Source organism: Tamandua tetradactyla, chromosome 14, assembly GCF_023851605.1.
Source record: "Tamandua tetradactyla isolate mTamTet1 chromosome 14, mTamTet1.pri, whole genome shotgun sequence".
Classification (NCBI taxonomy): Eukaryota; Metazoa; Chordata; class Mammalia; order Pilosa; family Myrmecophagidae; genus Tamandua; species Tamandua tetradactyla.
The window spans coordinates 57,823,201-57,846,016 of NC_135340.1; the positions used below are offsets into that span (position 1 = coordinate 57,823,201).

Sequence of the window (22,816 nt, forward strand, 5' to 3'; positions counted from 1 at the left end):
AATCAATAGGATAGCTAATGACACTACGGAAATCAAGAAGACACTAGAAGAGCATAAAGAGGAATTTGACAGAAAAAAATAGAAAAAGAGCAGATATCACAGAGATTAAAGATGCTGTAGACAAAATAAAAACCATACTGGAGATGCACAATAGCAGATCTGAAGAGGCAGAGGAAAGAATAAGAAAACTAGAGGATACAACAACTGATTTTGAACACTCAAAACAGCAAATGGCAAAAAAAAGACGGAAAAATTTGAATTGGATCTCAGGGAAATGATGGACAAAACAAAGCATGCAAATACAAGAATCACTGGTGTCCCAGAAGGAGAAAAGAAGAGTAAAGGGCTAGAAACATTAGTTGAGGATATAATGGGGGAAACTTCCCAACCCTTATAAATAACATAAACAACTCAAAGAAGCTCAATGAACTTCAAATGAATAGAATAGAAGAACAGAAATAAAACCAAAAGTTGGTTCCTTGGAAAAATCAATAAACTGATGAGCCACTAGCAAGACTGACGAAGAAAAAAAGAGAGAGGATGAAAATAAACAAAATCAGAAATGAGAAGGGGTGTGTTACCACAGACCCTGAAGAAATAAATAAAAAATAAAAACAGAAGACAATACTATAAACAAGTACACGCCAACAAACTAGACAACTTAGATGAAATGGACAAATTCCTGGAAACACACAAACAAGCTACACCGACTCAGGAAGAAATAAGACTGAAGAAACGAATCACAAGAGATTAAATCAGTCATCAAAAATCTTCCTACAAAGAAAACCCCAGGCCCAAATGGCCCACAGGGGAACTTTTTATAAAACATTCCAAAAAGAACTAATACCAATACTGCTCACACTCTTCCAAAAAACTGAGGAAAAAGGAACACTACCTAACTCATTTTATGACGCTAATATCATTTTTATTTTGGCATGGGCAGGCTCCAGGAATCAAATCCGGGTCTGCGGCATAGCAGGCAAGAATTTTGCCACTGAGCCACCACTGTACCGCCCGACGCTAATATTTTAATACCAAAACCAGATAAAGATGCTATAAGAAAGGAAAACCAGGGCGGGCCACGGTGGCTCAGCAGGCAAGAATGCTTGCCTGCCATGCCAGAGGACCCGGGTTTGATTCCCGGTGCCTGCCCATGTAAAAAAAAAAAAAGAAAGGAAAACCACAGGCCAATATCCCTAATGTCACAGATGCAAAAATTCTGAACAAATACTAGCAAATTGAATCCGGCAACACATTAAAAGAATTATACCCCATGACTAAGTGGGGTTTATACCTGCAATGCAAAGATGGTTCAACACAAGAAAATCAATTAATATAATACAGCACATTAACAAATTCAAAGGGAAAAATCACATTATCATATTGACTGATGCTGAAAAAGCATTCAATATACTTTTCTGATAAAAACACTTCAAAAGATAGGAATCAAAGATAACTTCCTTAATGGTAGAGGGCATATACAAAAAACGATAGCCAGAATTATACTCAATGGAGACTGAAAGCTTCCCCCCTAAGATCAGGAATGAGACAAGGATGCTCACTGTCACCACTATTATTCAACACTGTACCTAATTCTAGCTAGAACAACCAGGCAGGACAAAGAAACAAAAGGCATCAAAATTGGAAGGAAGAAGTAAAACTTTCATTATTTGCCAATGACATGATACTATACCTGGAAATCTGAGAAATCTACAACAGTTACTTCATCTAATAAGCAAATTCAGCAAGGTGGCAGACTATAAAATTAATGTGCAAAAATCAGTAACATTTCTATGCACAAGTAATGACCTAACTGAGGAGTCAGTTAAGGAAAAAGGTCCATTCAAAATAGCAACTAAAAGAATCAAGTACTTAGGAACAAACTTAACTAGGGATATAAAAGACTCATACACAGAAAACTATATAACATTGCTAAAGAAATCAAAGAAGATCAAACAGGTGGAAATATATTCCATGCTCATGGATAGGAAGGCTAAATATAGTTAAAATGTCAATTCTACCCAAATTGATCTACAGATTCAATGCAGTACCAATCAACATTCCAACAACCTACTTTGAAATCTTGGAAAAGCTAGTCACCTAAAAGGGCACATTCGAAAAGGGCACACACCAAAGTGACCTGGAAGGGAAAGAGGTATCAGATACCTAAAAGCATCCTAAAAACAAACGTAGTGGGAGGATTAACACTTTCTGACTTTAACACTTATTATAAAGCCCATAGTAATCCAAACAGCATACATAGTAATGGCACAAAGAAGAACTGGCCAATGGAACTGAATCAAGGAGTGCAGAAATAGATGCAAATCTACGGTCAACTGATTTTTGACAAGGCCCTCAAATCCACTGAACTGTGACAAAATAGTCTGTTCATTAAATCGGCATAGGAGAACTGGATATCAATAGCAAAAAGAACACTTAAATAAGAACTAGCATCATAAAGCTCATAGAAGAAAATGTAGGGAAACATCTTCAAGAACTAGTAATAGGAGGAAGCTTCCTAAACTTTACACTCAAAGCATAAGCAACAAAAGAAAAAATAGATAAATGGGAACTCCTCAAAATCAAATACCTCTGTACCTCAAAAGACTCTGTCAAAAAGGTGAAGAGGCAACCAACTCAATGGGAGAAAATATTTGGATATCACACATTGGACAAAGGTTTGATATTCTGTATACATTAAAAAATCATACAACTCAACAACAAAAGCACAAGCAATCCAATTATAAAATGGGCTAAAGATATGAATAGGCATTTTTCTGAAAAGCAAATACAGATGGCTCAAAAGCAAATGAAGAGATGCTCATTTCTATTAGCTATAAGGGAAATGCACATCAAGACTACAATGAGATACCACCTCACACCTATAAAAATGGCTGCTATTAAACAGAAAACTATAAATGTTGGAGAGGATGTGGAGAAATTGGGACACTTATGCACTGCTGGCAGGAATGTATAATGGTACGGCCGATATGAAGGACAGTTTGCGGTTTCTTAGGAAACTAAATATTGAGTTGCCGTATGACCCAGCAATAGCACTATTTGGGATATACCCAGAGGAGCTGAAAGCAGTGACACAAACAGAAATTTGCAGACCAATGTTCACAGCAGCATTATTCACAACTGCTAAAAGATGGAAGCAATTCAAGTGCCTATCCACAGACGAGTGGATTAACAAAATGTGGTATATACATACGATGGAATATTATGCAGACGATATGACATCCTGAAACCCATGACAAAATGGATGAGCCTTAAGGACATAATGCCGAGTGAGATAAGCCAGACACAAAAGGACAGATACTATATGATTCCACTTTTATGACCACGGTAAAGGTAAAATCAGACGCTTATAATATAGAATATAGGGGACTCAGAGATACATAGAAGCTAGAGATGGTAAACGGTTAGCTAATGAGGTTGAACTGAAATGTAAGGGAATAGATAGAGGTGGGAATGCAGTTCTCTAGTGAGTCTATAAGTAATATTACCATATTGAAGGTGAACAAGATTGAAAGGGGTTGTATAGACCTATGTGTCCCATTGATTAACACTAGTAATATAAATTAGTTCTTGCAAGAATTACTTCAAAGGTATGATTTGGGTACAAAGAGTGTTTAAGTCCAGGGTACGGGGGGAAAACTCCTATTGCATGCTATGGGCTATGTTTAACAAGGAAACAGCACTACCACAGCAACAGTAGAGGTAAATAATGGGGGGAGAGACTAGAATTAAGCGTAGATTTGGATTTCCTATTTGGTGGGAGTGTGTTTATTATCTTTCTCTTGAGAACAATGATATCTAAAATTGAGAGTGTTGATGGATGGTGCACTTCGGACATTATAAATGATGCCTAATAAATGCAGGTAGCTAAAGGATGTACTGACTGTGAAGTAGATTGGCCAACGATGGTGGATACATATGATTGAATATTGTGCTGCTACAAAAAGCAACAAAGTTGTGAGGCATGCAAAGATGTGAATGAACCTATGGGACATTTGTTGAGGCAAAATAAGCCAGAAAACAAAGAATAATTACTGTCTGGTCTCCTTTAGAAAATGCTTGTAAGAAAACAGGAGCCCCCTTATAGTAGACACATTTGGTCTCATTATTCTTTCTGGATTTTAAGAGGCTGTTTTATGTTATTATAACCTGGTATTTAGAGATAAGAACGAAGCTCATCAGGTTGGGATAAAAGTAATTTAGAACACAGGGTTAAGGAAGTCATTGTATTTTAGAACCACACCTACTCTTTGAAACCAAAGGAAGAAAGGTTTGTCTAGAACCTACATTTTCTGTAGCATATAAACTAACTCAACCTGTCTGGATAGCTCATTGAACAATCAAAACACAGGGAGTCCATAGAAACAGGGTAAGATAATGGGTAATTGGAGCTGATGGAATACAGACTGTGCAATAGGACTAGATACAAAAACTCAAAAATGGACAGCACAATAATACCTAATTGTAAAGTATTCATGTTAAAATACTGAATGAAGCTGCATCCGAGCTATAGGTTTTTGTTTTGTTTTGTTTTGTTTGTTTTGTTCTTATTATTATTACTTTTATTTTTTTTTCTCTATATTAACATTCTATATCTTTTTCTGTTATACTGCTAGTTCTTCTAAACGGATGCAAATGTACTAAGAAACGATGATCATGCATCTATGTGATGATGTTAAGAATTACTGATTGCATATGTAGAATGGTATGATTTCTTAAAAAAAAAAAAAAAATGGTCAGCACAATACTGCCTAATTGTAATGTAATTATGTTGGACCACTGAATGAAGCTGCATCTGAGCTATAGTTTTTTTTTTTCTCTTATATATTTTTGTACTTTTTATTTTTATTTGTGTTTTCTCTCTGTGTTATCACTTTATTTCTTTTTCTGTTGTCGTGCTATTTCTTTCTCTAAATTGATGCATATGTACTGAGAAATGATGACCATACACCTATGTGATGATATTAAGAATTACTGATTGCATATGTAGAATGGATTGATTTCTAATGTTGTGTTAGTTAATTTTTTTAATTAATAAAAAAAAAAAATGTTTAAAAAATGATAAAAAGGACTATGAAAAAAAAAAAAACACAGGGAGTCCAGAATAAGAATGAAGGCTTTAATCCTGTATAGCTTAATGTAATGCCTGGATGCATCCCAGAATATATTAAGCAGATAATCATAAAGAATTGACAAAGTCCCTTGAGGGATGGGAGAAAAAATATGGAACTTTTAAACTTTACCATCAGGGAATCCTCTGATACTCTGTCAAACATTAGGGACACCCAAATTAATAGGCCTAGCCCTTGATCTTAAGGCTTACTTTTGTGAAGCTTATGTAGATAGCAGAGAAGCTTTGCCTACCTATAGGTATGCCTAAGAGTTACTTCTAGAGGATCTCTTTGGTTGCTCAGATGTGGCCTCACTCTCTCTAAGCCCAACTCTGCAAGTGAAATCATTGCCCTGCCTCCTTCATGGGACATGACATCCAAGGGTAAAAATCTCCCTGGCAGCATGGGAGACGACTCCTGGGAATGAATCCAGCCCTGACACTGTGGATCAACAATTTCATCCTGACCAAAAGGGGGGAAAGTGTAACTAATAAAGTATCAGTGGCTGGGAGAGTTCAAATAGAGTCGACCTTCATAGTCTGAAGGTCACTCTCACACAAGCTTCAGTTAGACATTGCTACCTATCATTACTGGGCAAACCACAAACAGGACTATTCCAGCTAATCCCAAAGAACACCTAGGGCAATATATAACATTCTACAAAGGTTCCATGCACTAGGTTAACTTTCCAGAAACCTACAACCTCCAGATGGATTCCTGGACCAGATAAGTACTGAAACCTAGAGGGCCTAGCCTCTCCAGAATATCAGATAGTTCCATCTTCCTACCTTATATAATTGACAGCCCCTTCCAACATGAAAAAGTTACCACAGCCCAAATACCGCTAAAGAGTGGAATAGAAAGATTAAAAGTGATGGTGGAGTTATACTGAGAAGGTAGGTTTTAACAAATGAATATGATTGCTGAATCATTAAATTGATACTTCCTTTAGTCTCCAGTACCTTACAGCAGCTAGAAGTAAAAACCTAAAACTGTGGAATTGTAACGCACACCAAACTCTGAAATCTGTTCTATAACTACTGTTGTACTGTGCTTTGAAATTTATTGTTTTGAATATGTTATTTTTCATAAAAAAGAAAAAAGAAGTCAATTGTGATGATAAAAAAATATTTATTCCTTCTAACCTCCTATATTCTGGAGTAGCTGGAAGGAAAAATCTGGGAGGATGGTATGGTAGCCTATGACAAACTCTAGGATCTGTCCTGTAACTACCTGTGGAAGAATGCTTTGAAAACTATTGCTTTTTTCTTTCTTTGCTTTGTATATATGGTATATTATACAATAAAAAAAGTTAAAAAAAAAAAAAGTACATCAAGACATTAGGAGATTTTGGTAGTGTTCTCAAACTGGATTGTGCTGTTTGTTGGTTGCAAAACCCTATAAATTTACTAAAAATCACTGAATTGTACCCTTTAAAATGGGTAAATTTTGTTTTGTATATTATACCTCAATAAAGCTGTTTTATCAAAGAAAAAAAAAGGTTTGAAGACTCTACAATACCTACATGAGAAAACTCAGGCTGGGATGGGACAGGTAGTGGCCCAGGCGTAGATATTGGGGTGCTCTGAGATACTGGTGCTGCGGTTTGTGGTGATACTGTGGGCTCAGATGGGAGAGCAGGGTTTCCTATCTTCACTGGCTCATCATCTTGGAGTTTCTTCTGGAAAGGTTCTCCTCCTTCCTCAGATAATACTGACATGTTCATTGGCTCATCTGGTTTAAAACAGGAAAACAAATGAGAAAACAAATCACTCATCAACATTACTTCAGTTTCTACACTAATGATTAAAAATTATATCAGAGAAATTTCCACTCCTATAACCATAGTCACTTAATTTAAAAAAAAAACACAAACCTGAAAGAATAATAGTAGATTAAGTCCTAGAGTTGAGTCCTAGCAATACTTCCTTCTGGTGGAGAATGGGGGGGGGGGGGGGGTGTCTCCTAAAATATTCAGGTATAGATTAAAAGAGGATTAATCTGGGGATATGCCCCACTCATTCACATGAAATGCTAAAATAATTTGGCTCCTCTGAACCCCTTTCTTGATTATAGTTCAGTTTTTCACATTTTGCTTAAGAATGCTAAGATTAATGGCACTTTAACCATCAAGTAGTCTGCGACGCTCCTTGAGAAACAGTGAACTTGTTCACCACTCTAAGTAAATATCCACATATCTATGAACTCAGTTATTTTTATGTTAGACTGCTAAGAGCAGAGAGATGGATGCCAGAACAAAAACAAAGAAAAAAAATCAATGCCAATCTGCACTGATTTATCAGAGAACTAAGAAATATAAGACACTAATCCTAAATCAAATTACTCAGGGAGGGAAACACACACACACAGACACAGACACACACACACACACACAATACCCACTATGAACAGGACCTATTTCAGAGTCAATACCTAGATAGCTAGATATTTAAGTCATCAATCTCATTTCCCCTACTTACAATCTGACCCCAAACACACTACCTCTACATCACTCTAACAGACTACCCACACTAGTTTTTCACTATAATTCACATTCACATCATAAGCCAATCCCACCCCTCTCTAGTTCCCTAACCTCAGTTTCTTACACTTGCTACTTGGCTTGGCCCCAACCTCACATTACAGTCTAATACTAGATTGGGGGATCTGATGCTCCAGGTCTTTATGACGCTACCAAAGCTGGGCTAAGCATTTTCATTGCACCTTTTGATCTTTTTTGCCATGTTAAAACACTTCTTAAGGACCCAGTGTAATAGGAACTACATCAAAAAAGGCTTTAGGTTATTAATCTAAGATAGCAAGAAAACACAAGTAAAGACAAAAAGGATATATAGACCCACAATCAGTTACTTATGCACACTGTAAGAAAATAGATTAAATATAAAATACAATTGACAAGGGAAAAAACACTATAATGTTACATGAAAAAAGGACACAATCATATATACAACATAACCTCAACTTTGCAAAAATACTTTTTATAATTTATGCATAGAAAACACTCTGAAAGGAAATCTATCCAAATATTAATTATAATTATACCTGGATTTGGTATCACTACTTTCCTATACTTTCTGGGAGAAATTATTTTTCATACTATTATTTCTTCAATATTCATATTATATATAGAAACAACAGTTCTAAGAAGAAACACAACTTAACATGCAATCACAGGACTTTTTATAGAATGGATTCACCTTTATTTTCACTAGAGATTCACTAATAATTTAATGAATAGGAGGCATAAGAATGGTATATAAGAGCAAAGGCTCAGAAAACAGCTGCCCGGGGTCATTCTTCTCACTCTGTTTCTCCTCCCAGGTGAGACGATGGCAGCACAGCTGCCCAAGTCAGTGCTGTTTGTATGTCTGGGTAACATTTGTCAAGTCACCCACTGCAGAAGCAGTTTTCAGAAAACTTGTAACTGATCAAAATATTTCAGATAACTGGAGGACAGGCAGTGCTACAACATCCAGTTATGAGAAAGGAAATGCTCCTGATTATCAAGGGCAAAACTACATGAAGAAGCATGATATTCCTATGAATCACGTTGCCTGGCAGGTTACCAAAGAAGACTTTGCCACATTTACTTATACACTGTGTATAGATGAAAGCAATCTGAGAGATTTGAATAGAAAAAATAGTGAAGTTAAAAACTACAAAGCACATTGAAGTATTTATATTTAGGAGCTATGATCCACAAAAACAACTTATTATTGAAGATCCCAATTACGGGAATGACTCTGACTTTGAACCTGTGAAGCAGTGTGTTAGGTGCTGCAAAACATTTTTGGAGAAGTCACAGTAAAGCTGCATCCATTCATTGAGGAAGGCTAACAATGATTTACATCTTTACAGTGATATTCTAGGTTTTTCAGTCAATTACTGTGTTAAAATTGTAATGTTTCATAGCTCAAGGCCACAACTTTTTTTTTTCAATTGACTTATTGTTTATCTTAAAAAATAACTGTAGATGGAAATCAATGTTATATTTGCAGAAGAATTAATAAAAATCTCTAGTCAAAAGAAGTATCTGCAAAGTCCCCTTGGGGGAATGGGAAGGGAGAAAATTCAATTTTCCCATTTGGAGAATTCCTGATATTCTTGCAAGCAGTGGGGACAACCAAATCAACAGGCCGAGCCCTCAATCTTGAGGTTTTTCCTATGAAACTTGCCACTGCAAAGGATAGGCTAAGCCTACTTAAAATTAGGCCTAAGAGTCACCCTCAGACAACATCTTTTGTTGCTCAGATGGGGCCTCTCTCTCTCTCTCTCAGCCAACACAGCAAACGAACTCACTGCCCTCCCCCTCTATACATGGGATGTGACTCCCAGGGGTGTAAACCTCCCCGGCAACGTTGGAGAGAAATCCTAGAATCCTGGGACTCAGTATCAAGGGATTGAGAAAACCCTCTAGACCAAAAGGGGGAAGAGAGAAATGGTACAAAATAAAGTGTCAGTGGCTGAGAGATTTCAAATAGAGTTGAGAGGTTATTTTTACACATTACATAGATTTCCCCCTTTTAGTTTATGGTGTATTAGAGTGGCGAGAGGGAAGTACCTGAAGCTGTAGAGCTGTGTTCCAGTGGCCATGTTTCTTGAAGATGACTGTATAATGATATAGCTTTCACAATGTGACTGTGTGATTGTGAAAACCTTGTGTCTGATGCTCCTCTTATCTACAGTATGGACAGATGAGTAAAACACTTGGATTAAAAAAAAACAAATAATAGGGGGAACAAATGTTAAAATAAAGTGAGTAGTTTGAAACACTAGTGATCAATGAAAGGGAGTGGTAAGGGGTATAGAAAAAACCTAGTGGGAACATATAAATGAAAATACTAGTGGTCAGTGAGAGGGAGGGGTAAGGGGTATGGTATGTATGAGTTCTTTGTTTTTCCTTTTTATTTGTTTTTCTGGAGTGATGCAAATGTTCCAAGAAATGGTCATGGTGATGAATATACAACTATGTGATGGTACTGTGAGCCACTGATTGTACGCCAAGTATGGAATGTTTATACGTTAAGAATGTTTGTGTTTGTATACTGTTTGGTCAATAAAAATATTTTTAAAAAAAATCTCTGAATCAAACAGCTTATGTGGTACACTAACAAACTGGACCTCTCTTCTCCTACCCCAATTACAAAAATAGTGGAACAAACAAAATAGTATAACCACAAAATATAATGCTTTGTGTGTTTTGTAACAATCATTTCTTTTCAGTGTTAAACATGAAGGTACTATCCAGTGATAGCTAGCCTTCTAATATGCTTAATTATGATCTTAATAAATAATTAAAACATAACTCTCAGGTCCAAATCATTATCTGAGTCCACTGAGACTTTTAAATAATCTACCTCTTTATTAAGCTAATAATATGTACACCTTGATGGACAAATGTCCTCTATTCACCTATACTACCTCTCTTAACCCTAGGGCCTTTTATTGAATTACATACTCCTCTAGTCACAGAAGTTCACAATCTTGATTCACACATACCCAGAGTGCACACTAGTACATTAAAAGGCTAGGAAAGAGAATGATTTATGGTATAAATCTTTAGCATTAGTTTTAATTTTTCTTTATTTAGCTTATTTCGTGAGGAAATCAACTTTTTTGCTCCCATCTGGACCACTTTCCTCTGAAAAATTAATTATATCCAGAAAGGACACTGTTTCATTCTTTCATAAGATGCGGTTTCATCTTATGCTCACTTTGACAAATGCGTCTGCCTTTTATGCACATATAACCCAAATGTCAAATATTATATATTGGCTTATATGGGGAAAAAAATAGCATAAAAAGCTGGTAAAAGTTAATTCTACTATGTTGAAGTTTTTAAATAATACGTTGTGTTCTTTTATCAGTTTCATTTATAAGCAACTGCTTTGAGATAACTATAATTTCAAATTCATTTGGATATATCAGTAAAGACTGTTTTCAAAATAAACTGGAGAGTATAAAAATATAATTCAGATATTAAAAAAAAGAAAGGAAGCACCTACCCGATTTCAAATCCTGCCTCTGTAACTTACTAGTTGTGAAGTCTACTTGTGGCTCATTTTTCTAATCTATAAAATAGGGATAAAAGTAATACCTACTTCTTAGGATTGTTGTGAGGATTCAATGAGAAAAATAAACGAGAAGCACCTAGAACAGTGCCTGACACATACTAAGTGCTCAAAAAATATTACCCACTGCACCATTATTAGCATGTGGAAGAATGAAAAGGGGAAAACCATGGAATTTATTAGAAAGGGATTTGAACTGAAGAAGTCTTGTCTGAAGAAGTTGTTGAAAATGAAGTAAAATTTTCTTCTATTAAAGAAATTCAAGATTTTGAATGATTTGGACCAAAGAATAGGGCATAGCAAAAGATAAAGAAATAAATTTGTTAAGTGAAAAGGAAACCTTTCTTGTAAATAAAGTAATCCAAAATCACTAAGTCCTCACAGAAAAGTGTTTAGTATGTTGCTGGAAACTACAGAGCCTTTAGTAATAAACCCAGGTCTCTGCATATTAATTCAAGTTCAACTTTAAAACATAAAAACTTTCCCTTAAGAGTATTTTTAAACAATTCAACAATTCAGAATTCCCAGAATAATCAGTGTTAGAAAAGCAAAGAACCTGGGAGAGCACTTTACATAGGCCATATCCTTGAAGGGTAAAAGGACATCAGTCCAGGGCAAAAAATAATAGTCAACGTACTCTAGAGCCTCACCTACTGTATGAGACCAAAGGCCGAGAGGTTTATTGTGCCTAGAACCTAAATTTTCCATAACAAACAATCTAAATCAACTTGTCTGGAAAACTCATTGAAACAACCCAAACACATGGAGCCCAGAACAGAGGCGGCCTTGTAATTCTATGTAGCTTAATGTAACACCTGGACACCAACCCAGACTATGGCGGGCTGATAATTAAAAAGGACTGGTAGCGTCCCTTAAGAGACTAGAGAAAAAACAAGGAAATATTACATTTTCCCATCTGGGAAAGCCCTGGTCCACTCTCAAACACTGGGGGACTCCCAAGAAAATAGGCCAAACCCTTGATTCTGAGTCTTGCCCTTATGAAACTTATTTCTGTAGCGGTGAAGCTAAAGACTATCTATAATTATACCTAACAACTGCTTCCAGGAAACCTCTTTGGTTGCTCAGATGTAGCCTCTCTCTTTCTCTAAGCCTAACTCTACAAGGAAAATTATTACCCTAACCCCTACATGGGACATGACATTCCAGAGGTGAAAGTCTCCTGACAACAGGGGACACGACTCCCAGGTTTGAGCCTGGCCCTGGCACAGTGGGACTGACAATGGCTTCCAGACTAAAAGGGGGAAAAGAAATGTAAAAAAAAATAAGGTACCAGTGGCTAAGAGAATTCATATGGAGTCAAGAGGCTATTCTAGAAACTACCCTTATATAAGCTTCAGCTAGATATTTCTAATTACCTGGTTTTGGCCATTCCCCAACTAATATCATTCCTGTTAACCCTAAAGAACACCAAGGGTTCTGAGACTCCATAAAAGTTTTATGTACTAAGTTTACTTTCCTAAAACCTATAACCTCCAGAGGGTTCCTAGGCCAGATAGGTTCTGAAACCAAGAGGGACAGTTTCTCCAAGAACATCAATTAATTCCATTCCCCTATCCTATATTGTTGACCCCTCTTTTCAACATGAAAAAGTTTGAATGGGCATAGCCCAAAGACCCCTATAGATTATTAGTAGGATCAAAGAAGGGGGAGGATCTACAACAGAGAAGATAGGATTTAACAAATGAGCATGACTACTGAATCACATTAATATTTCTTTTAGCTTCTAGTGTTTTGGAGCAACTAGAAGGAAAAACCTGAAAATCGGGAATGGAAATCCATAAAAAACTTGAAAATCTGTTCTGTAACTACTTGTACTTTGAAAAATTATTGCCTTTTTTGATGCAAATATTTCACAATAAAAAACATTTAAAAAAAAAGTCCTATTGACTTCTGAATAATGTAAATCACAGTGGTCTAACATTCACAGAAACAGTAAATTTCTCAAGGCACAGGTGCTGCTCCTCTTCCAATCTGAGACCAACAGACACAGACCAAGAGAGCTCACCTTTTCTCCCTTCTTGCTCTGTGGGACTGCTAGGAACGATAAAAGGGGTAGATCGGAAAGCATCAGGGGAAGGAGCAACAAGATCTGAGGAATTCCTTTATATAAAGAGAGAATCACAAGTTATTTTACTACCACCACAGTTCTGCATATCTATATGTATTTTTACTTTTTAATAGCAAAAAAATCTAAGTCATTCAAATACTGATAAGCATTTCTACAAACAGCAACCAAGGCAGCTGGAAGAACCATGAATATTTCAATAACTATTTTCCATACCAGACATTTCCAAAATTAGAATTAAAAAAAAAAAAGGAAAAAAGAATAATTACAGGAGAAAGGGAATGACCAGACGCAGACATCATGATTAAAAAGCAAGATAAGCAAATGCTAAAAAAAAAATTCATTTACAGATATGAGACATAAAAAATATTTATTCAATTCTGTTGCCCTAATAAAAAAAAAATAACCTCTTTGCCCTAACAGATAAAGAAACACAACTACTGTCAGCTACTACATAACCTTTTTTCTATTCTGTACTAGTAGATGGAAAGAACTAATAGAAAAATGGAAGAACAGAATGATTATTTAGGATGTATAACACTAATAACTTGGCATTTTCTATACCAATGAAACTTTTGGGCTATAAAACCTCAAATGGGAAAGCTGATATACCTGCCCTCTATAGCTCCATTAAGCATTCACGCCAAACATCCTAAAGCCTAGATATTACCTTTTGGTTTCGAAAAGAATTCTGGGCCAGAAGGTCATTTTAACTCTTTCAACCTCAGCCTAAATCCTCAGACACTTGCTTCTTTCACACAAACTCATTTAGGCTTACTTACGTGGAAAGACTATCCTGAACAAGGGACCTCTGGCCGGAGAGCTGCAGAAGCTGCAGAGTGGTGGCAGGTGTGGAGGTCAAAGAACATTCACCTTCCTCCTTTGAAGGAGTAGAGCAACCATCAGAGGTGACTAAAGAGAAAAAGAAATTCTAATTGCACTCAAACTGACAATATTGAATTGTCAAAAAACCACTCTTAGTACCGCAAAAAGAGTAATATCCATATTTCCAAACATGTTTCAAGAGGGCATTGTCTTCCAATTATAATACAAATCTTCAGTGACCATTAATCCTCCCTCCCTACTAAATTATGGATTTCTTTAATAAAAAATTGATGACAAGAACTCTTTAATCCTTTCTGGTATGATCAAAGTGTGGAGAGGAAAAGCCAGAATCCTTATACCTCTACTTGGATGATCCTTCTTTCTTATGATGCTTGTATTATAAAACAGCAAGTGAGCCTTTAATTCCAAGGTCTACCTCAGGTGAAGTAAAGCTCATGTCATGATGCAGATGGGGAGAAGTCAAAACAATGCATATAACACTTGGATGATATGAATGCAGCAATTTTCATATGATTAGAACTTGGACCTTCCCAAAGGAGACAAAAAATACTAACACAGTAATAAAAGACTACATGAGCAGCCATTACTAATTTACACTGTGAAGAGTCTCCTACTGGTCCTTCTCCTTAGCAATAGATGGATTATCAGCTGCATGAATCTCATGTTAAAGACATTTCTTAAACACAACCTTATATCCTCAGTGAGAGACCAAAAAAGGTTCTTAGTGACCCTCCTTTACTTACCTTATAGTAAAAAGGGTACAGCCTTCTCTCCTAACCTTATTACAACCAAAATGCTATATTTTATTGGTTATTACTGAAGCTTTCTAGTTCTCTGATAATATGGAAAGGGGGGCTTGGGAATAACAAATTGTGAAACAAGTATCAGTCTAGTCTTTTAAGTTCTATGTCTTTTCTGCTAGATGATAACTTCCTATTTCCGGTAGATAAACCAATAAACAGATGAGTAAGTAGACTATTACCCAGGTAAGTACGACAAAATTAAGATTTGAAGACTTCAGTAAGCATACGATGACAAAAGAAGCAATGGCTACTCTGTCCATAGTATTAAATGTACAAAAATTAGCTATTATTTTTCAGTATCTCTGTTTCCAAGGAGAGAAAAAATTATGACTTTTTTTTTTTCTTTCCACATGAGCAGGCTCTGGAAATCGAACCTGGATCTCCAGCATGGCAGGTGAGAATTCTGCCACTGAGCCACCATTATCCGCCCGAAAAATATGGTTGCTGTTTTTTTTTTTTAAAAAATAGCTCTTCTCCTGAGCTGCGGCAATGACCTGTCTCATCCCGGCCCACAGCCCCCCGATTCAACCCGCAGCACAGTTCCCCAGCCTCATACTGCTGTTAGATGCAAAAGCCTGTGCTTAAGTAAGAAGTCTGACCTCACTAGAGACATTCAAGCAAAGTTGGACAACCACTTTTCCAGAACAGAATGGGAACTCACGCATCAGAACAGGTTATTAATAAACATTCCAAAAGAATATGGCTGCACTAATACCAGAATCTGATCAGATTAAAAAGTTTAAAGAATTTCTTGGAACCTACAATAAACTTACAGAAACCTGCTTTTTGGACTGTGTTAAAGACTTCACAACAAGAGAAATAAAACCTGAAAAGACCACCTGTTCAGAACATTGCTTAAAGAAATATTCAAAAATGACACAAAGAATATCCATGAGATTTCAAGAATATCATTATTCAGCAAAATGAAGCCCTGGCAGCCAAAACAGGACTCCTTGGCCAACCACAACAGAGAAGTCCTGATGGACTATCAATGAAAGATTGCACTGGAAATGAAGATTCATTTAATATAATCCCCTGAAATCAGTAGCCACCATGTTAAACCACTTGTCATGAATGGCATTTGAAAGCCACTGGAGAAACAAAATTACTATTTACCAAGAATAATCAAAGTTGTTCAGTGAAAATAATAAGAGGCAACACGTGTTGCAGCTTTAAGAGTCAGCAGCTTGGTCATGTAGGCAGAAAAGCAAACCATTGTTCTTCGATTCTGACTGTTAATTTTAAAGCAACATATGGGTTCAATCATGTATGAGATAGAAAAAAGTTTTATTACTATAAGTAAAATAAATGGAAATATCATTGAGCAGTCATTTATACTATACAATACCATAGTATCTGACTGGATTGTGGATATGTTTAAATGTTTTTCAATCAGGATCATCCTCCAAGTATTCTTGTTCATTCATGTCTGCCTCAAATTGCTGGTAAATACACAAAATTGTTAACTTGCTAATCATTTCAGCACATTATCCTTTTCAAGCCTCCCTTCTTCTGTGAGCATAAGCATTACACCTTCTGATTGTAGCTACATTTTCATATATCTTCAGGAAACATCCCATTGCAGCTAAGCTTGGAAATGTTAAATAGTTGACCATTGTGCTCTAGTGTAGCCCGGGATTATTTTGTTTTCGTTGTTTTGTGTTTTGTTCAAAGGCTAAGCATCGAGCCTAAATGATTCCAGGTCAGACCAACAATATACAATCTATTCTCAGCCAAGACAGTTTTGGAGTGTTCAAACTTTTCTCTTGTGATCAGTGTAATAAAAAGTGAACTAGAGTAGTGTCTTATGGCTAAATGTAATCCTGTAACAAGTCCAAGTTATCTATTTGAGTTGATGCATAAGTATACCAAGCAGTTTGGTAAATGCAAGTGCATAATACCTATTAATTAATTGACTAATGAACGGATTTTATTTGATACTAATCTAAACTTGTACTTAAAAGAATACTAAAAAGATAAATAAATACTTACCGGGAAGAAAAAAAAAAGCAAAATAGTAATCGTTCCCCAAAAGCCCCTCTCATTAATTATAGCTAAAAACAGATAGACCTTTCCTATCACAAACAACTCTGTGTACCTATAGTTTTCAACCTTAAACAGTAGCTTCAAAACAAAAATATTAAAAGTTTAGGTATATGAAGAGGAGCTATAGCAACTAATCACATTTTATCACACTTCGTACCTGTTTTATTTCTCTGCTCAAACAAGTCTTCCTGAGTTGACAAAACCTCAGGGTCTGGTGATTTTTGAATCTGCAGTTCACCTTCCAGAAGTTCTTGAGCAGACATTTGTTCTTTAGTCTCCATAGCAGCAAAAGGAACTTTGGGACTAGAAGAAATGTTCTCTGACCTAGAAAATTCATATCACCAGGCAGAAAAAGTTCAAATGCTTTCATCTTTTAATAAAAGACTTTTCCTGTGTTGAATTTCTTTTCTTTAATCATTTTTTAAATTACAGTATTTCTAATCTACATAAATATCTACAAAAAATGAAATGCTGCTCTTTATAATACAACACCTTCAGTCCAATACAAAGCCTGTCCCAGTCTCTCACTTAGCTCTTCAACTCTGCTCACTGCTGTGCTGAATGCTTTCCAAGATTTCTGATGAATGATTCAGGGATTTTTGTTTTATACACTGTATTATAGCCTTCTATGATATGATCCAGATCACAGAAATGCCAGTAAGGACAACAGTTCTAAAAATGACCTTGCACGGAAAGTGCCTGGATGTGAATTCTCCTCTGAGCAACTACCACACACATTATCTTCTATCGACCCTTTCCATTTGATCTAAGCAACCTAGGCTCCAAACCAAGACCTTCTTCACACCAATACCACCCACAAACATTAAGTAAGACACTCATAAGTGTCCCCTTTTCAGAGACTTGCAAGGTTCACCTATACTACTGCTCCACAGGGTAAAGAAGATAGCAAAACCAGCTAGAATTTAACTTCCACATGAAATACCTAAAAGTCAGCCCCAGTTAAGCTAAGTATTTTCCACTAGAAAGACAACTTCTCTTGGGGTGCACTACTCCCCACTGTTTCTAGTGAACATAATAACACTGGAATGTTTATTCATCACCTCCCCTAAACTGGAAACATCCCACTTTTCCTCTGCCAAACTTCAGCTCCTGGCTAGAGGCAATGCTGTTTTAGATACAATAATCACCACTGAAAGAATAGATGTATACTTCTCAATTTCTACCAAGAACCTGAAGGACTCTAAACTGCATCTTTACCATAAACTACCACATGCAGGTTATCTGAAGACCCAAAGCTATCTGGGTGGTCCTCAAGTATAGAAAGTATCAGCTTTCAAATATGAATATTCATGTAACCTCATAACAAGGGAGGCTAGGAAGATCTCCACAGAAAGACAGTGCCTCTGTAGACACAGATCAGAGAGAACGAATGGCAACTGAATATTAAGGAGTTATGCTTACAGTAGCAATAAAAGTTTTATAATATGCCTAAAGAAAAGATGAAGACACAATGAGAACTAACAAATATTCAATATTTCTGCTTGATCAGAAATATTCCCAGTATAAGGGGAAAAAGAACCAACAATTTCTAAAATGTTTCCACCCAGCAAAATGAAACTAGTACAGCCCTTTGGCAGAACCCATTAAATACCTTCCAGAAAGAACATGGGTTACCTTACAGGAGGTGGATTTTGCTCTTCTACCACATGTACATCCTCACTGGGCTGTGCTGTAATGGTAACATTCTTGTTCAGTTGTCCTTCCATGGGGTTATTTTCACTGGAGTGTTCTTCGTGCTTATTTGCTTAAAATTTTAGAAGACAGGAAGGAGAGAGTTTTCAAAATAGTAAAAGTGGTCTCAAAATGTTTTTAAAAAGCAAAGATTTTAATAGAAAGAACTCCAATTTGAAAATACATAACAGGCATCATTCCAAAAAGAAAAGTAACCAGTAACCCACTTCAAAAATCCTGAAGCTTCAAGTCATCAATTGACAAGTATTTACCAGACGACTCTCCAGCCAGTGCCAAACACCTTACTATAGTAACACAGATTATATTAATTTATGCGCTGGCTTGAATCTGTTGTGTACCCCAGAAAAGCCAAGCTCTTTAAACTTCATTCAATATTGCTGGGGGAAGCTTTCTGATTGTTTCCATGGAGATGTTACTCATCCAACTGTGGGTGTTAACTTTTGATTAGATGCTTTCCATGGAGATGTGTCTCCACCCATTCAAGGCAGGGTTGCTTACTAGGGCCCTTTAAGAGGGAATCATTTTGGAAAAAGCTTTAGAACCGAAAGAGCCACCAGAATCAATAAAGCCCACGCAACCAGAGACCTTTGGAGATGAAGAGGGAAAACACCCCCAGGGGAGCGTCATGAAACAAGAAGCAGGGAGAGAAAGCTAGCAGACTTCACTATGTGCCCTCCCAGATAAGAGAAAAACCCTGAACTTCACTGGCCTTTCTTGAGTGAAGGCAACTTAATATACTCCCCTTTTTAAAAGCCGTTCCATTTTGGTTATATTACATTCCAGCAGCTTTGCAAACTAAAACAACTTAGATAGCTATAAAACTTATCAAGGATAAAATGATTAGCTTTAGCATAGGAGAAAAACACTTATAAAAGATTCTAAATGTCAAAAAGCATGCACCATACCAACATTAGCATCCGTATCAGATAGCCTGGTATAACCAGGGTTGGTGGTTACTGACTGTAGATGCTCTTTGTTCACTTCATATGTACGTTCTTCAACATCCTGGCTCTGGGAGAGTTCCAGAACCCCAAAGCCCAACTGTGATGAGGCAGGATCTAGGACCAAAATCCCAAGAAATTAGGTATCATCCCACATTATTACTGTGCAAGCTGTTATCCAATGCAAAGGGGAATCATGTTAAGTCTTTCATATCAAAGCCCCTCTCTCCAAAAGTTTGCAAAATTAAATCAAGAATAAAAGCATTAAACATTAAGGAGAAAAATGTGTCATGAAGTAAAAACTTCATACTATAAAATCTTACAAGCCTCTCACGTAAGTGGACTCTACTAACTTTCTGAAGATATACTATAAACCATACCCATGCACACAACAATCTACCAAAGCATACGTTCCAAAAAATTTGAAAATCAAATGAGTCAATACGCAGAAAAGGCTAACCAATGAGCTACAAATTCTCGAACGTCAAATTAGGTGAAATATCGTAGAGTACTAGCAAATTTCTTAATGACTATTCTCAACTTAGACAATCTAATAAGAAATCTATAGTCTCATAAAGAGGAGAAATCTGACCACATGTATGTTCATGTTAAAGGAACTCAGAACAATCTACTATCTACTATTCTGAAAAAGGCAGTAGTCTACCTTCAGCCTCTAAGGAGTGTGTGGTACCAACTGGAGTATCTTCTCTCTCCTCTTCTTCTTCCACCTCTTGCTCTTCTTTCTCTTCCCCAACAGCAGGAGCAGATTCCACTGATGTTTCCAGAACACTACACAGCAGAAGGATACAATCATGTGTTCCCAGATAGGTTGGACACTTTGCTCAAAGCACTCTGAATTTTATTTTGGCTCCCAAACACCAATCACCTATTAACCAAATTTGAAAAAGTAAAAGACTTCACCCCTTTAGTGTTCTACAGAAAGCACCTAAAAACTAAACTCAAAATACCACTTAGAATTAAGTAGACAAATATTAAACAGAAGAAAGGCACAAACATAAGTGAATTTTATCTTTTTGTAAAAAGATATGAGCAAGGATAGAAAAATCTTGCATTCAATAGAATTGCTGACAAGTGACAACAGAACATCTGCACTAGATGAGCAAAGGAACAAACACACATCTATTAAAACTGGATAAATTTCACAAAACATTTTAGTAATAAATCTTAGAAAACAAACACAGAATCAGCGTCTGAATAAAGATTGCAGTAAGAGGCCTATGTATTTAAAAGGTGTTACCACAGGTCAAAAAATATAAAAAACAAAATTAAAAGGCAAGTAACTAATTATGAAAAAATATCTGGAACAAATATAATAAAAGATGTCTCCATAAAATATAAAAAATTCATACCAAGAATCCAAAAACATAAACAGACAAACAACAGAACAGAAAACTCATAAAAGAATGCAAGTATTTTTAAACATGTATAGGAAGCAGAGAAAACATTTTTCCCCAATCAAGTTAGAAAAAAAAAATTGTAATACTGTACTACTATTCAATACTGCCCTAACTGAAGTAAGATAAACATTATCATATACTGCTCATAAGACTATAAGGCAGTATATTCTCTCTGGAAAACAATTTGGAATTATGTAACAAGAGCTTTAAAAAACTGTCAAATCCAGTAATTTCAATTTCAAAGAAATAATTTGAAATGTTGAAAGATTCTATTACAAACTTACTTTCCAAAGTTTACTACTATTCAGAAACAACCTGCTCTCTGGTCCGGCACCACAAACGGCACCAGCTCTCTCTCCCTTCAGTTTCCAGCGGCCGAGCCTTGCGTGTACAGCAACTTGTCAACTCTGCTGTCCAACCTTGGTGCCCACCGCCTGCAAGACTACCGCAGTGCTTATTTTTCATCACTGACTAGGAGACCCAGGGCATGGATGGCCAGGAGACTTTCCAGGTTTCAGAAGTTCACACATCAAATATATATACCTGCACGTGCCAGTTATGGCTGTTATGTTAAATATGAGTATGAGTATGCCTTCTTGGTTTGATATTGGGTTTTTGCCCAATTCACAGGAGGATGAACTTGGAATCAAACAGGCAGGAGAAAATGTCAACGCTTTGATAGACCAATTAGAAGAATGGATTTCCTTCTAAAAGAATTATTTGGGCATAAAATATCACGCTTTATTGTGATACTACCCTTCCTATACAGCAGAAATAGGTGTATGTTGCACTCAGTTGCTAGCTTCGACTTCGGACTTCATTTCCACAGGGTCCTATCATTGGCACTAACAAAGACCTGTCTACCCTCCCAATCTGCCATGGAGATTGTTATCCTTTATAGTTGCCCTAATGTTTAGTTCTCTTACTGCCGAAAGGATAAAAACATTGGTAAATCCAGCCAACGTAATCTTCAGAACATATGAGAGCTTGATGCACAGTTCATGTCACCAGGAAATGATGGATATCAAACAATTCATTGATAAAGTCCTACCATCAGCTAATTGACATCACTAAGAGGCCTTGGGTAGAAAGACACCAGCATACTTTTAAATATGCCCAATCCTAAAACCTTTTTCCTGCAGTGTTAGAATGTTCTGCAAATACACTTCAATGGCACAGACTAAATCATGTTTCCTGGTGGGAAATGTGTGTTTTTTTATGTTTCTATACATGTATTTATATAATGTGATTCCAGAGTAACACAAATATTAAAATAGGTGAAATAGTTGGCTTTTTTCCAAATGTAATTCAGAAAAATGATAAAATACTGCAAGCAAAGTATTTATTACATCATTTGGAAACTGAGTATGCTTAATGAAAATGTGCAGTTAAGATACAACTGATTTAAGTGCGCTATGACTTAGACTATGGATTTACTCCAAAATTGCCTAGTCACCATACAGAGGCCATATTTGTATATATGTACTTACATATACATAATAATTGCAATACAAAATAATGAGATGGCATTATATTATTCCTAATAATAGAGGTAATACTTTTAAGTGTTAATGAAATTAATATTATTGCTCTTCTCAATTAATGGCTCTTTTATTTGAGGGACCAGACTTTTTTTTCCCCTATCATTCAATATTCTTTTCTCCTCTCTAGAAAAGACATGTGTTCTTTTATTATCCTTCAGAAGAAACCAAATATTGATTTTCTGTCACAGACGTCTG

General features: G+C 36.2%; 1 protein-coding gene and 3 pseudogenes across 14 annotated transcripts in view; 3 read left to right on the forward strand and 1 right to left on the reverse strand.

Moving 5' to 3' along the window:
* Window positions 1–22,816, reverse strand: part of TP53BP1 (tumor protein p53 binding protein 1) — a 194,699-nt gene that overhangs the window by 147,770 nt on the left and 24,113 nt on the right. For 12 of the 14 annotated variants that reach the window (XM_077127643.1, XM_077127642.1, XM_077127638.1 and 9 more), the window contains exons 5-11: window positions 20,324–20,448; window positions 19,624–19,776; window positions 18,641–18,770; window positions 17,163–17,329; window positions 14,093–14,222; window positions 13,251–13,345; window positions 6,658–6,866 (exon numbers count right to left, since the gene is read on the reverse strand). In XM_077127643.1, coding sequence (XP_076983758.1) covers window positions 6,658–6,866; window positions 13,251–13,345; window positions 14,093–14,222; window positions 17,163–17,329; window positions 18,641–18,770; window positions 19,624–19,776; window positions 20,324–20,448 — 1,009 coding nt within the window. Of the gene's footprint in view, window positions 1–6,657; window positions 6,867–9,714; window positions 11,439–13,250; window positions 13,346–14,092; window positions 14,223–17,162; window positions 17,330–18,640; window positions 18,771–19,623; window positions 19,777–20,323; window positions 20,449–22,816 lie in introns of those variants that run through there. The other 2 variants (XM_077127646.1, XM_077127647.1) reach the window with 2 other exon arrangements.
* LOC143656015 (low molecular weight phosphotyrosine protein phosphatase pseudogene) lies at window positions 8,483–9,055 on the forward strand (annotated as a pseudogene).
* On the forward strand, window positions 15,659–15,998 carry LOC143656508 (mitochondrial import inner membrane translocase subunit Tim9 pseudogene; annotated as a pseudogene).
* Window positions 21,654–22,142, forward strand: LOC143656014 (acyl-protein thioesterase 1 pseudogene; annotated as a pseudogene).